The sequence below is a fragment of the Pavona decussata genome, unplaced genomic scaffold (assembly GCF_977016875.1).
Source record: "Pavona decussata unplaced genomic scaffold, jaPavDecu1.1 SCAFFOLD_115, whole genome shotgun sequence".
In the NCBI taxonomy this organism is placed as follows: domain Eukaryota; kingdom Metazoa; phylum Cnidaria; class Anthozoa; order Scleractinia; family Agariciidae; genus Pavona; species Pavona decussata.
Genome location: NW_028145529.1, coordinates 303,290 through 319,035, shown reverse-complemented (window position 1 = coordinate 319,035; position 15,746 = coordinate 303,290). Strand labels below are relative to the sequence as shown.

Sequence of the window (15,746 nt, the reverse complement as noted above, 5' to 3'; positions counted from 1 at the left end):
TTACCACTTTTTACAATATCGAAACATTTGAAAATCCTTTTGAGAATGATTCGTAGTTAACAGAATCAAACATGGCTTTGCAGGAAAATACTGCATTTATAAAAGAAACGTGCATTGCCCTGAAGGATTGAAATCAGGATTTGCCTTCTGGAGCGTTGACGGCCTCGACTCATGGAGTTCAAGTAATAAAGACGGAACACTTCCTGATGGCATTTACAAGCGCTTTAGAACAGAGATAAAGTTTTGTTGCAGAACAGACGGAGACAAAAACGATCCTATCCTGCTGCCCTCTAAGTCGCCATTTTTCCTTTTGGCTTACAATTCCTCAAAGTGTCAGATGGTCAAGTGGGCGATAGCTAGTGTGGAGTGGATATATTATTATACCAGTGACTTTGCAAATGACGACAAAAGAGGAGGGGCGTACCCTTACAATGCTGGAAAAAAACACCACACAATTTATTACTGTTACTACCAAGGTGAGGTAAACTTTCCGTCTGGGCGAGCAAGTGTCATAATCATTTTTTTAAAAAAGGAAACTGTTGAGTGGAATTTCCAGAACAAATTAGAGTTGGCGATTTAGACGCAAACTCTTCCAAGGACAAAGAAACCCTCTCCTCAGCACCATTAAACGGACTTGCTGAAAAACCTCAAATTTATCTGACAGTTGTGGAAAGTTACTAAATTACAGGAACAACGCCTTTGCCAATTTGTTTATTTCAACTCGCAAATTGTCCCAGCGCAATAACAACTGCTGCTTATACTCTTGGTATGAAATCAAAGAAGCAAATAGTTCTAGACATAATCCAAAATATCATTAAATTCACCTGTTCAATTCACGAGTTCCCTTACAGAGCGCCTTGATTATTTTGTAGGTTGTATCGAAAACCTTACCGCAGAAAGTGGCACTTTCCAGTCACCAAATTATCCAAAAAACTACCCGGATGGACAGTACTGCTCCTGGAGGATGACGGTGAATGAAGAGCACAAAATCCACTTAATATTCTCAACTTTTAGTTTGCAAACGGAGCAGAACACGGACGAGTTATATGTGTATGATGGAGAAAATGCAGAAGGGGAGGTATTGGGAGTGTTCTATGGAGGTCACACTCCCCCAAGGGAAGGAATATACTCCCCGTCAAACACAATGTTTATAATATTTAAATCAGACAAGAATGATTCCTACACCGGCTTCAGTGCCTCGTACCATGCTGTTGATAATTCGTGTAAGTATTTTTAACTGCTGAAGTCTTGATCCATGTAATTGTGCTTTTTCAAATGTTTGATCACCGTGTTGTACAGGTATTTGCTTATTGTAATTGGTTGTTTCGCATCAAGGATCGGCGCATTCGAGTTATGCTATTTTTCTTGTTTGTCCTGAGAATTTTAATCGTTGTTTTATAGAGGGCCAGTTATTTACACGAAGTCCAACATAGACAAAAGTTTACAAAGACTAATGAACAACTCCTTCTGTTTACAATTCCCTAATTGTTAGCAGATAAATGTGTCCATGCTCACTAGAACATGCCTTCTTAACATTGCTTAACTATCGGGTTTGCCAGATTAATGAACATTGCTTTAGACCGTGGCTTTGTTTGTTTGACCCTTGCCGAATTTTTTAAAAAAAATTTGTTTAGTTTGAAATATGACTAAGTGAAATCCTTTTCTCTCAAAATTAGCGACCAGTATCACTTCTACACTACAAATACCGGAAGTGACGCCATCGTCTGCCGTTACCTCTTCACCAGAGGTAATGTTATCTACGACCGTACCAACTTCTGAAGTGACGTTGTCATCTATTGTTGATGGTACGATGCCACGAACTCCGTAAGTGACACTGCACGAAAAATTGGATTTGCTCTTTTTTTGATCCGTATCAAAGATGAGGTCAAATATAATAACATTTTTGACAACACATTTGACGCGCGTCAAATATTTGACGTCTTTGCATATACCTTTGAGTCGAATCAAAAGTGAGTTCAAATGCATTTACAACTTTGACCCTACCTTTGACGCGCGTCAAATTTAAATCAAACAACTTTGACTCCGCCTATGACGCGCATCAAAGGTGGATCAAATATATGATATCTTTGATTCGAAACAAATTTGAATCCGCCGTGAATCAAATGCGGCCTTTGTCACCTGTGATTCGAATCAAAGGTAATCAAAGCCGGCCTTTGACAGTCTTTGACCACACATTTGATGTGCGCAAAGGCGTTTTTTCGTGCAGTGTGATATCATCATCTACCATTATTTCTACGACCCTTAAAACTCCGAAAGTGACGTCTTCATCTTCGATTTCTTCTACTACCCTTCAAACCTCAGGACCGACGTCATCATCAACTGTTACCACTACATGCACGATCTCACAGATGCCGGAACTGACGCCTTCATATACCGTTACGACCCATAAAACTCCGGAAGTGACGTCATCATCAACTGTAACGACTACGACCCCACAATTATGGGAACTGACGTTCTCATCTTCTTTTACTACTACAACCTCACAAACCTCAGATGTGACGACCTCATGTACTTCTGTCACTTTGGCCTCAAGGAATCTCAAAGGGCCGTCAAAGGAAGGTAGAAATTAATAAAAAGTGTTGTTGAGTTTACGTCCCAATCTCAGCAAATGGTTCTTGAGGTTAAACTTTTGCCTGTTTCCGCTGAAACATTAAATAGGCCTTATCATGGTTTTCGACGCCATTTTGACGGGTAAGCAAACAGGCTCGAAATAACAGTGTTTGTATGGAAATCCGATGTCAAATAATTTTCATAAAACATCGCTCCTGAAAAATTCATGAAATGGAAACGTTTGGCACTAGGAAAAGGATTTTAAGAAAAAATTTGGAGGGATGTAGCTGTGCCAGAAAGCGTCCAGTCGTGTTTTGAACTATCCATACATTTCCCTGTATTTTTTTCCCGCGAGCTATTTTTAGAGCATTTCACGGCTGGTTCGCTAACAGACAAATGTATGGAAAGTTCAAAACACGACTGGAGGCTTTCTGGCACAGTTGCATCCCTCCAATTTTTTTCTTAAAATCCTTTTCCTATTGCCAAAAGTTTCCAATTCATGAATTTTTCAGAAGCGATGTTTTATGAAAATTATTTGACATCGGATTTCCATACAAACACTGTTATTTCGAGCCTGTTTGCCTACTCGTCAAAATGGCGTCGAAAACCGTGATAAGGCCTATTAGTACGCGTGCGTCTCTTAAACTGTAAAATGATTAGACTGCGGGATCGATGTTATTAACGATTGATATTTGGCGGAAAGAAAAGCCGCCAGCCAGCATTAGGATAACCCGTTGGCTCATAATTGAACAATTTTTTTTACCACTTCTTACTCGCCCACTCCAAAACCCTTCTATCGATCGGTACAAAACATCCCGGAAGTCAATCAGACTGCGAGTTTGCCAATACTGTCACCCACTGGGCTTTTTTTAGTATAAGATATCATGATTCGTCTCTTGGTGACCATGAAAAATATGAAATATGTGAACTGTGGATAAAAGATAAATAAAAGTTAGAGCATCGCAGTCAGTGTTGTAAGCAACTTTTAGAGCAGCTGCAGCAGTTGAGATGTTTGATATATCAGTCATGTGTTTTGTATTCATCCTTCACGAACTCACAAGTTACCATCTCCCAACTGGCTGGATAACTCAGCTGGTAGGGCACTGAACCTGTATCACAGACGTCATGGGTTCGAGTCTCGTTCATTCCTGATTTTTTTTTTTTCAGGCTTTCTCCTTGATAGCTGCTTTAAAAGTTGCGTTCATTATTGTGATGGTCTTTTATTTTACACCTTTTTTTCTCTTACTTCCGTTAGAGATGTGGCAACTAGACAGACCAGAAATCCTTTTCTGTATGCTGTGGATTGCTGACTTGTTAATCTTTTCCAAAGTCACTTAAATATGTAGCGTGCATTTTTTAATGCTTATTTCGGTTTTGTACGATATCAATATTTATCTATTCATATTTTATATACTCTCCGCAGGCTTTAACGTTGTAGCTGTGATTGTTCCTGTGGTGTCAGTCGTTCTTATAGCTGTCCTCATAGCTGTATTCTTTTACTGGAGAAGGTAACGACATGTGTAACAAATAGATCCACTTGTTTTATAATTTCAATACTTTCTTATGCTCAGTTAAAGTTGCACCAACCAAGAAACTCAAATATAGGTTAATTTTTAATGTGTCATCAACCACAATCACAATTTAAGTAATACTAGAGAGTCGTAAATGGGGATTATCTACAGCACGGATTCTCCTCCACTACTTCCAGATCGAATTAGAATTTAGAAGTGTTTAGACTATGAAGGGAAGAAAACCGAAGAAGACCTTCGAAGCAAGGTCCAGAACCAGCAACAAACGCAGCCTAGGCCCGATTTTCGGCCGCTATTCGGGGATATCCGAACGGTGGGAGGTCTGGACCAGAATGGAAGGCTGAAATCGAGGCTAACTCATCCCGCCGCTTTTGCTGGGAGGCGAACGCTCTGGTTACTGCGCCATTGCTGCTCTTGATCAGAGGCGAAAGTGAAGTAGAAGTTGATGTGATAAAAACCACCCGTTTTATGTTAAAGGAAGCTGAAGTTTCGACCGAACATATTGCGAGTTTGTGAGACTTGCATTCAGTGTACTAGAACGATTGTTGCGTTGCGGGAGTCTGAAACATGTATCATAATTTTTTAATACGCCATCTTGAAAATGACCCATGCAATAGTCAGTACGAAAGACATTATGCTTCTGTTATTTGGTTTTTTTTCTCGAGTTTTTCCAAAAACCGTCTTTTACTTTAGGACTATTCTTGGTAAAAATGAACGACTAATGAGTGAATATTTCGCATACATGGGTCTCCGAAATCTAATTATTTACTTAAAGTAAACCATTTTGTTATGCTTTTGTATTCCCAAATACAAAATGAACACATTCACAATGGCTGTACAAATTACAACTCTGGTTTATTCATTGGATCGAGGCAATACATAACCGCGCGAGCACGTGCTCTTATAAAGACTGGTAACTAGTATTTCACAACATCTCCCTTTTTTTTAACAAACATGCGTCCAAAACAAATAAATGAGACTAAACAAAATGAGCATCAAAATCAACCTTAAACTTGATGTTCATGACTTGCATCAAAACACTGTTCACTTAATATCAACACAATGTCTGGTAAAAACTTGCAAAATGTTCTCTCTAATCGGTCACATAGTCTTTAAACCAAACAGGTGGTCGGATAATTCGACCCTTAGAACTGACTTTCTCAGAGCTTACTGGATCATGGACTGGACTTGTTGTGTTGGTTTCTAAATCTTCTGGTCGCTGCTGCTGATGTTTTGCTTCAGTTGTCTTAATCAGATCACGTCTGTTTCTTCTGTAGCTGGTTCCTTCTGAGTTAACAACGTACGATCTTGGTGCATCGGCTACTCTGGTAACTACAGCAGGTGTCCATGTCTTCTGTCCTGGCTTTCTGACTCGCACAGTGTCTCCTGTGTTCAGGGGTTTCAGAACTTTTGCATTCCGGTTGTAATACTGCCGCTGTATTTCTGCACGACGACTGAGACCGTTCTTAATATTTCCGGTTGGATACTGCGGCTCTAGTAATGTAGGCGTGGTAGGTAGTTGGGTTCTGGTTCGACGCCCCATAAGCATCTGTGCTGGCGATAGGCCAATTTCCTCGATGGGAGTGTTTCGGTAGGCTAACAAACCAAGCTGAAAATCCTTTCCTTCAACTTTTGCTTTCTTTAGAATGTTCTCAGCTGTTTGAACTGCTCGTTCTGCAAGACCATTACTCTGCGGGTATCTAGGCGATGACGTAACATGCTTAAACCCATATTGCTTTGCGAATTCGGCAAACTCATGGCTACTGAACTCGGGCCCATTGTCACTGACTATTATCTCAGGGATTCCATATCTTGCGAACTGAGGTTTAATGTGGTTTATCACAGTCTTGCTTTTACTATTAAGCAAGTGGGACACCTCAAAGAACTTTGAGTAGTAGTCAACAATAACCACATATTCTTGTTTGTCAAGTTCAAACAAATCAACAGCAATCTTTTGCCATGGTCTTTCAGGTAATTCATGGCTTTTAAGTGGTTCTTTTGCTTGAGAATTTCTGTACATGTTACAGGTATTGCACTCGGATACCATGTCTGCTATCTGTTGGTTCATTCCTGGCCAGTACAAGAGCTCTCTGGCTCTACGTTTGCACTTTTCGATGCCTAAATGGCTGCTGTGAATTTGACTTAGCATTTCTTCTCTGAGTGAACTTGGTACAATCAATCTGTCCTGCCTCAGTAGTAAATCATCACAAACAGAAATTTCTCCCTGAATGTTCCAAAACGCACGAAGCTCTGGGTCTAATTGAGACTTCCTTTCTGGCCAACCACTTATCACTGTGTTCTTGAGCTTCTGCAATGTTAGGTCTTTTCTTGTAGCATCTTTACACTGTTCCAATTTTTCCTCACTGACTGGCATGTTTTCAATGGTGAGTACTTCAAATTCATCCTTTGTGTTGGCTGCAGTTTCAGTGCTTTCTTCTGGAGCACGGCTTAGAGTGTCTGCAATCAACAGTTTTTGCCTGGTTCATACTCCACTTGTAGGTCATAACGCTGTAACCTTAACATCATTCGTTGCAATCTCTGTGGTGTCTGAAATAATGGTTTTTTAAACAAGGCTTCCAAAGGCTTGTGGTCGGTCTGAACTTTTACTTTCTTGCCATAAACATACTGGTGAAATTTGGTACATCCATACACTATTGCCAATAGTTCTTTCTCTATCTGCGCATAGTTTCTTTCAGCAGAGTTAAGTGATCTGGATGCATAACACACTGGTCGACCCTCTTGCAGTAGACACGCCCCAAGTCCATAGGATGATGCATCTACTGAAACTGTAGTGGGCTTTTCGACATCATAATACTGTAGTGTTGCATCACTTGTCAGCTTTTCTTTAATGGCTTGGAATGCTTTCTCTTGTCTTTCAGACCAATGCCATTCTACTTCTTTGTGCAGTAGCTCTCTTAATGGCTGAGTTAGGTCTGCTAGGTTAGGTATAAATTTACTCATGTAGTTCACCATTCCAAGGAATCTTAAGAGTGCAGGCTTATCTGCTGGTGATGGCATTCCTTCCACTGCATGCACCTTTCTAGGATCTGGTTTCAATCCGTTTGATGTCACCACATGTCCAATGTACGGAACTTCAGTAGTCATAATCTTCATTTTACTTCGGTTGAGCTTCAGTCCAACTTTCCTTGAACGTTCCAACACTTGCTCTAAGCGATGGTTGTGCTCAGCTTCGCTTCTGCCCTAGACAAGAATATCATCAGCGATTGTCTTTACTCCACTCAGGTCCTCAAAGGCTTGAGTCATTCTCTTTTGAAAAATCTCAGGGGCTGAGTTAATACCAAATGGCATCCTGAGGTACTGATATCGCCCAAATGGTGTGTTAAATGTTAACAGCTCAGAACTTTTCTCATCGAGCTTAATGTGCCAAAAGCCAGATGTGGCATCTAAAATACTAAACACTTTGGCATCACTTAATTCAGCTGCAACTTCTTCCACAGTTTTCATAGGATAATGTTCTCTCTGGATAGCTTTATTTAAATCCCTAGGATCTAAACACAGTCGCACTTTACCATTTGGTTTCTCCACAACTACTAAAGAACTAACCCATTCAGTTGGTTCCTTGGCTTTACGAATAACACCAAGTTTTTCCATGCGGTCAAGTTCTTCCTTGACTTTCTCTCTCTGTGTGAAAGGTATTTTGCGAGGTGGGTGTACCACGGGGCTTACGGTAGGATCTATCTTAATCTGATAGCTACCCTCCAAACATCCAATACCATCAAACACATCTTCATACTTCTTAAGGATTTCATCAACATCTTGACTGCATCTAGTACCACTGGACAGGTTTTCATCCCCTTGGGTATCAACTGAACTGACTCTCTTGACCAGATTTAATTCATGACAGGTTTGAAGACCAATTACTGGAGTGGCTGGATGCTCGATTATTTGAAATTCAACAGGGTGGGACTTCCCTCTAAGTTTCACCTGGAGTGTAGCGTTACCCATCACTGGTATCTTGTGACCAGTATAAGACACAAGTCGGGTTTTTGAATTCCTCATTTCCTCACGTGTCAGTTTACAGTACAATGCATAAGGCAAAACATTGCATTGAGCACCAGTGTCTAATTTCATATTGACCTGGAGTTTATTGATCACAACACTTTGTATCCAATCTTTCTGAGTGAGTGGTTTGGTTCCCAAGACCCCAATAAAGAACTCATCTGTATCTGAATCATCTCATCTAAACTCACTTACGTGTTTAGAGCTGTCCTTTGGTTTGGACTGGCACATTTTCGAGTAATGATTCCTTTGTTTACATTTGTGGCAAACCTGACCAAAGGCTGGACATTTCTGAGGCTGGTGCACTTGTCCACATCTTCTACAATTGAACGGTTTTTTCGCTTGTTTGCGCTTTCCTTTTGCTCCTCTCGGTTTTCCGGGTGATTTCTTTGAGTCGTCTTTCACATCGTGCACTTCTCTGTCATCCTGATCCACAACAATATTCTTCGCCTGGTTTTCAGTAATCTCAGATGACTTGCACATTTCAACTGCTCGCTCCAAATTTAACTCTTTTTCTCGCAGAAGACGTTTCCTAACTTCGTTACTTCTGATACCACACACAATACGATCACGAATTATAGAATCATGCAATTCTCCAAACTCACAGTTTCTTGCGAGCTTGCGCAATTCCGTGACGTAAGCATCGATTCCTTCGGTCGCTCCTTGTGCCCTCGTGTTGAACACATGCCGCTCGTAAGTTACATTCTTCTTCGGCGTACAATATTCCTCGAACTTCTTGATTACGACATCTATCTTCACCTTGTCTTCGTCGCTGAGACCGAAAGTATTAAAGATTTCCAACGCCTCCTCTCCTGCAACTGTTAGCAAAGTCGAACATTGCACTTGCGCTGGTTTCTTGTCGAAGCCCGTCGCGTTGAGATAAAGCCTAAATTGCTGGATCCAACGTCTCCAATTCTCTGCAACATTTCCTACGAATGATAGCGGCTTCGGTGGTGGCAGTTGATTCATTATTATCCGGTTTCTGACACCATGTTATGCTTTTGTATTCCCAAATACAAAATGAACACATTCACAATGGCTGTACAAATTACAACTCTGGTTTATTCACTGGATCGAGGCAATACATAACCGCGCGAGCACGTGCTCTTATAAAGACTGGTAACTAGTATTTCACAACACATTTAGCTTCTAAAAATATGTCCAGTTTGGTTTCTTAAATAAGATTGTCTGGCATCAAACCCCTTGCGGGCTTTAACAATTACGAGAGCCCCGCATTTAATTTTTTTTCACTCAGGTTGGAAGCTTTCTGTAATAATGCATTTCTTTTTACCTAGAAAGAGAATTAACGGAGTTGCAAGACCAAAAGATGCATTTTATTTCAGGTAAGAAGAAAAGCAGTAAAAAAAAAAAAAAAAAGAAGAAAATCCAAGTAAGGGGAAATTTTATCCTTAGTCATCCTTTGTATCCGGCCTGACAGAATACATTTTAATATAGCTGAGATTCTATTTGGATCTGGTTAATGAAGAATTTCTCTGCTGTTTTGTTGTTGTCAGGTTACGTAATGGATCAACTGCATCCGATGAAAATATGTCGATATGACAAGTAAGAATCGGGGGAATCAAAACCCTGTTACATTTTCCATTTTTATTAAAACCTTAAGCAAAGTAAACTTGTAGAGATTGTGACTGCTTATCATTTAAGTGAGTGTTGTGCTATTCTATGCTGTACTTTACGCCTTTGTATGTTGATCTGTCGTATTGCATGGAAGCACTGCACACTTTCACTCTGTAATACCTGCTACCATTTTTGACGAATTACATTCTTCATTGATTAATTATAAAATTGAATTCGTGGAGAAGCAAGCAAAATATTACAGACATTGCAACTGATTTATACGGTGTGTTCTTCTAAGAGCGTGTTGCAAAAAGTAGTGAGTAAGTGTTAGGGTACGTTTGATTGACCGTATGCCGGAATAGAAATACATCCCATGATGACAAGAAACCCCTTGTAAGAAGTTTATGGAATTACTGAAGTACCAAGTCCCTCTTAAAATATAATGTGTCAGCGAAATTTTGCAGAAATGCCTTCTCAAATTTACTTAAGAAGAGATATCTAACAGATATTTCGCTTATTCTTGTTCTGGAATAGGGTCGATCGAACGTAGCCTGAGTGCATACGTTTGTGACGTGGCTGGGAATACTGAGTTGTAAGGAACTGTGTCTGTATCGGTATTACAGACGGAAAATCATGTTAAGTTGAGCTTAGTGAATCTGATATCCATCCGCAAACAAGTTCTTCAAATTAGTAACAATCATGTAAGAAAGTGCCACTTTAAGGCGTTTTGGAAGAAATTTGCACCAGTCCGTTTCTTTCAGGGGCATATTTCTTCGAAACGCCTCGAAATGTTACTAAGACTCGGACAAACTAATGTTTTTTAGACAGCTTAAAAACGTACGAGTTACTCCTGAAATACGTACGTATCTTGCTTTTCAGATCTGTCTGGAGATGGAGGATAGAGGATGGCATTACAAGTGATTGTACGAAGTGATTAAAGAAAACGTTCAATGAAAACTACTTAGAATTGAATTCTCAATCTGACTGCAAACAAAACATCTTAAAAACAAGGAATTGCCTATGACCCAGCCGTTAGTCTTTAAACTCTTTCCTGCGAAGTGGAACGAATCTGATTCCACATTCCCTTCAACCGATTAGTACTCGTTTTTCTCGAAGGCATCCTACCTAAATCCGAATTAATTTGCTCTTTCTCTTTTGTCGTTTATATATCCAAATTGGACCTGCAGCCTCATTCAAATTTGTTGTGATACTTCTCTGTGTGCCTTTCTCAAGTGCTGATAATAGTAACTGACAACATCAAACCTGATTGGCTCAATATTGAGGGGAAGGAGGAGAATCTTTGCTGACGTCATTGTTTACATTTTTCTTCATCATGATATGAAGCAATGTGGTACGAACAAATGGACACCACAGACTAAAAGAACATGACACACTTGGTAACCAGGATGAATGTCAGTGTGATATTTCGAACATTGTTGGAAAATTAAGTAAATATGACCGATGCTATAACCTTAACATACCTGCTCCATGTAGAGGTTTTGTTGGTATTGTTGAAACATTTTTTCACAACCTAATGTAACCTAATCCAATTGTAAATATTGTGTGATAATAGTGTGATTATAAGCCTTCTTGACTAATAAACTAAGATAAAAAAATGAATATTGTTGTCGACGTTACATTGACTTGCCTATCTCTTACTTTACTGAAAGAAATACAAATAAAGCCCGGAATATTTCCCTGAAATTAGATTTTCATTTCCTTCTGGAAAAGAAAACACATTTCCTCAGTTTTTTTTAGCAATCATCAAAACTTAGTGTGGTAGACTCAAGTTGGAGTGGTCTGTACCCTGACTTGTGTTTTTGTGTTTTGTTCTTGAGTAAGACTCTTTATCCTCACAGTTCCTTTCTCCAGCCGGGATTATAAATGAAACAACGCGTGTCAGTGAACTGACGGGAAACCCGCAGAAACGCAGAGAGGGTTAGTGGGACGGGGGGGGGGGGGGGGGGGGAAAGATTCGCGTACTCTCCAGGAGGTAGCAGCAGTACTCTCAGTTGCGTCATGTCAAGGAGACCGGGACAATCTAGGGCTGGGTCGACTAGTTTTGAATGAATAAATCCCCGAACTTTTGTATCGATATCATTGCACCTTTGGTTATTTTCTCTCGCTTATACAACATGCCGGTCTTTTGGCAAACTTGGTTGGCACTAACTGAGCGTCTTTCAGATCTGAACTAAATACGAGAACGAAAACCGTTCGAGCATGACCAAACTGTACTTCATAAGCTAGGGGTAGGCGTGCAGTTGATTTGTAGTGAAGAAAGGGGCAAAGGCAGGTAGAAAATATCAATGGTCTCGTTTTCTCCTTTGAACAGCCCCACCTTGGTGAAATTGGTTTGACCACACCCACTCTGTGTGATGTCATTCTCACAGACTATGGGAGTGATGCACTGTAGTTAACAGCACGTTAGGGATACAGCATTATAAATGTGAAGGAGGGAGGGGGGGGGGGGGGTGTGGTGTCCCAAATCAGGTTAAAAAAATCGTGGAAAACCAACATGTAGGGAAAGAGAATCCTGCATTGGAAAAGAAGTATGGAAAAGGATTGCACCCTTCTGGTTGTGAAAAACAGACATATCTTTCCAGACAGCCCTCCCCCTCACAATTGTAATGGTGCATCCCTGACCAGAAGGTTCTATAAATTGCATTGATCTCCTTAGTCTTCACGGATTTGAGAAGTACTCACTCAATAGTGTAAGCATTTAACAGGGGGTAAAATAATAGATACCATGGCCTTTGTTAAGTGTTACCCTGCGCAACGGTCTCCCTTTCCCACCAATCCTTTCACTCACAGAAATGATCTGCATTATTTTAAATGCTCCTTATAATTTCAATACACTGTCAAGCAGACAACTACAGACAGGTAATAAGAATTAAAAGAATAAAAAGAATAAGGGGGTAGCGTTTTGCTATTACACCAAACTCTCAGGAATAAAATTACTTAGAAGAATAAGCTCTCATATGTTGATAGTAAAAGGGTTGGTAGAAGTGTACAATACTTTGCAAATGATATTTAACAGAGAGCTCTTAGAAGAAAGATGGTATATGTAACCGTAGCTAATCTTTTTGCTCTCCTGCCCCGCAACCCCCCCCCCCCCCCACCGTACAAATCAATAAGTACAACATTTGTTATATTTGGGTTGGTAAAACTTCAACACCCAGCCACCCCCACCCCCCCCCCCCCCCCCTCATAGCGTCCATGCTTCCATGCTAATCAATAAGTACAACATTTGTTATAGTTGCAACTGCTTTATTTGCATGAACAAAATATGTACATTGTAGTGATAACATGTGATTGCGGTTGCTTTGAAGAAGACAATTTTAGTTGGCAGTATGGGAAGTGATGGTAACTGAAGAGGTGCCTGGAAAAAAGCACTAAGTTACTTCTGATAAATTGCTAAATTCTCCTTCCAAATTTCCTTGCATTCGCTTGTGAAACAAAAGGAGAATTTTACCCTACATCAAAAGTCATTTAGGCCTTATTTCGCACACCCCTTCAATTATAACAGTGACATAATTTTCTCTTTGTTATGAGTGGTCAGTGAATAGTTGCGAGGCAATACTGAGGGAAAATTGAATGGATAAGATATTACTATTTTTTTGTCAAAGAGGTCCATTCCTGTGACTCTCATCTCATGACTATCCAGTAATGAAGCTGTTTTTACTGTAGCCTGGATAAATAATTTTGATATTGAGCAAAAAGTACTAAATGACAAAAGTTATGTATTTACATTGAACTGCAATTTTGTTGTCACTTACCTTGTAGAAGAGGTTAGAATGTTGAGATTTATGTTTATGCTACATCTATACTGGGAACACTAGCTGAACTAAAAGGTATGAAATAAATTTTATGCTGAAATAAAAAATTTTCAAAAGTGCACTTTTCTTGTAATCACTTACCTTAAGAAGAAAAAAATATGTAGCATTTAGATACTGCCTATATGAGATTTTAAGATGAGGCTTCATTTGTAAAAGATGGGTGGTTGCCGATTGAGCAAATTAATCGCGGTTCTGATTTTGACGTGCGGTGATATCAGCCAGTTGTTGTAATCGTTCCTCTTCTCTTAGCCTTTGTTGTAATTGCTTGCTTTTTGCCATTGCCTGGAGTCTTTGAAAGGACAATGGCTGTAGAACTACATTGTCTAAAGAGCGTACTCTAGAGAGTGCCACAAAACTACATCCTGCAGCTCTTTCTGCTTTTCCTAAGTCAATAACCGCTGAAGATAATGTTTGGCCTTGCGACTTGTGAATGGTCACTGCATAGCTCAAACGGAGTGGCAGTTGCTGTCTTGACAATGTGTGTCTGGTTTGTCCGAACCGTTTGAAATCGTAAGTTTCGTTCCTGTTCAGTCTCATTAAGTAGTCGTTGTTCCTGGTTTGTCCGAAGCGTTTGTAAAAGTAAATCTCGTTCGTGTTCAGTCTCATTAATCAGTCGTTGTGCCTCGTTAGTTCGAATTCGATGTAATCGAAGCTCGCGTTCAACAGGGGTTTCGTTATTAAACCGAGCACGAGTTAAATTTAACCTAAATTGCCTATCGTCTACAGTTTCTAATGCACGCCTACCTTGGTTGTACTGCCTGTGATATTCCAATCTCCGGTTCCTCTGCTCCTCTGTTTCTTCCTGACGGCGCTGTCTTCGCTGAGCCAAGCGATGTTGTCTTTGCTCTCTGGTTTCCTGATGTCTCCTTCTTCTTCGCTGCTCGCGCTGCATCTGAAGACGTCTTTCACGTTGTTCAGGAGTTTCGTCGTTTAATCTCCCTCGGCGAAAATTTCTTGTCACTTGTGCGTCTTCCTGTGGTCCATTTGCATCACAATTTGGTCGTGTTTCACCAATACTAAACATTTTTCACTCCGTGAAGAATAACACGTTCGGCCCTCAATGAATAAACATGAGAGTGCGCCATCGAGAGGCAGCGGTTTTCTTTTACGGCCCGAGCGGAGCTTAGCCGCGCGAATTCGAGGGAAAAATATATTTATATGTATGTATGTATGTATGTATGTATGTATGTATGTATGTATGTATGTATGTATGTATGTATGTATATTTATATATTTCGTTGAAGGTGTCCGCAATGTTGCCTAGCAACAGTGAAAAACAAAGTATGAATGACGTCAGTCTGTCTGGCGTCGTCTGGAGCAAAATTTGCATACATCGGGAAAGTTTACGTGCCGGATCAAATTTCAACTGCAATGTTGATCAATATTCACTGGATACAGAACTATCTCTCCAGAATCTTTTCCCTTTCTTCCAGAAATCTTTTTTGTGAAAGATTGCATTGAAGAAATTACACGTTTTGTGGCCGCGGTAAAATAATTTTCCGTGGGAAATAAATTCATCGAACACGACAGCGCTGCACGCCCGTTGTACATTTCATCGCATCAGAAATAGATTTTTAACCGCAAACTAGCCTGTGGAACTATGAAAAGACCATGCTCATCAAAATAGTTGCTATGTTCAGAAACCTTTTAATCTTCTCATTTGATGCTACAATACGAGTAAAGAGGGCTTTCCACTTCGCGAGGTTTTGCAAGTCACGTATTTCTAGTAGTTACCAGTCCTGACAGTTTTAGACCGGTTGAAACCGGTTGTGTCGCATAATAACTACGAAATGCGTCTGACGTCAGCTTGTCTTCTGTTGCTGCCTAGCAACCTTTCTTTTGTCTGAAGTCATTCATACTTCGTTTGCGCACTGTTGCCAGGCAACAGCACGGACACCTTCACGGAAATATATAAACATACATACATACATATATCTGAGCTGATTTTCAAAAAGGTGGCTACAGAAATTGAGCACATTTTGAGACTTTCTAAGCTGAAGGAATATGCTAGTCATTAACAGTACTCCAGTTACGGTTCATTACAAGAAAGTAAGGTCAGGAAATACTATGCAAGAGAAAAGAGGGGTTTTTCTTTGGAATTAGACGTGACATTGACACCTGAGTGAAATGAGACATGACCTGTGATCCGACTAAACAAGTGTGACACTTGGTAATTATTAACGGCGCCAACGCATCTTAAATCTCAACCAAAACC

At 40.1% G+C, this 15,746-nt stretch overlaps 1 protein-coding gene and 1 long non-coding RNA gene across 2 annotated transcripts in view; both read left to right on the top strand.

Moving 5' to 3' along the window:
* LOC146469868 (uncharacterized) overlaps positions 1-15,746 on the top strand; it is a 68,351-nt gene that overhangs the window by 35,741 nt on the left and 16,864 nt on the right. Inside the window, exons 12-13 of the mRNA XM_085122694.1 lie at positions 84-476; positions 873-1,223. Of these exons, the coding sequence (XP_084978820.1) occupies positions 84-476; positions 873-1,223 (744 nt within the window). The remainder of the gene's footprint in view (positions 1-83; positions 477-872; positions 1,224-15,746) is intronic.
* On the top strand, positions 3,182-4,079 carry LOC146469870 (uncharacterized). Its single transcript, XR_014867128.1, has 2 exons — positions 3,182-3,245; positions 3,297-4,079. It is a non-coding gene; the product is annotated as an uncharacterized LOC146469870 (long non-coding RNA).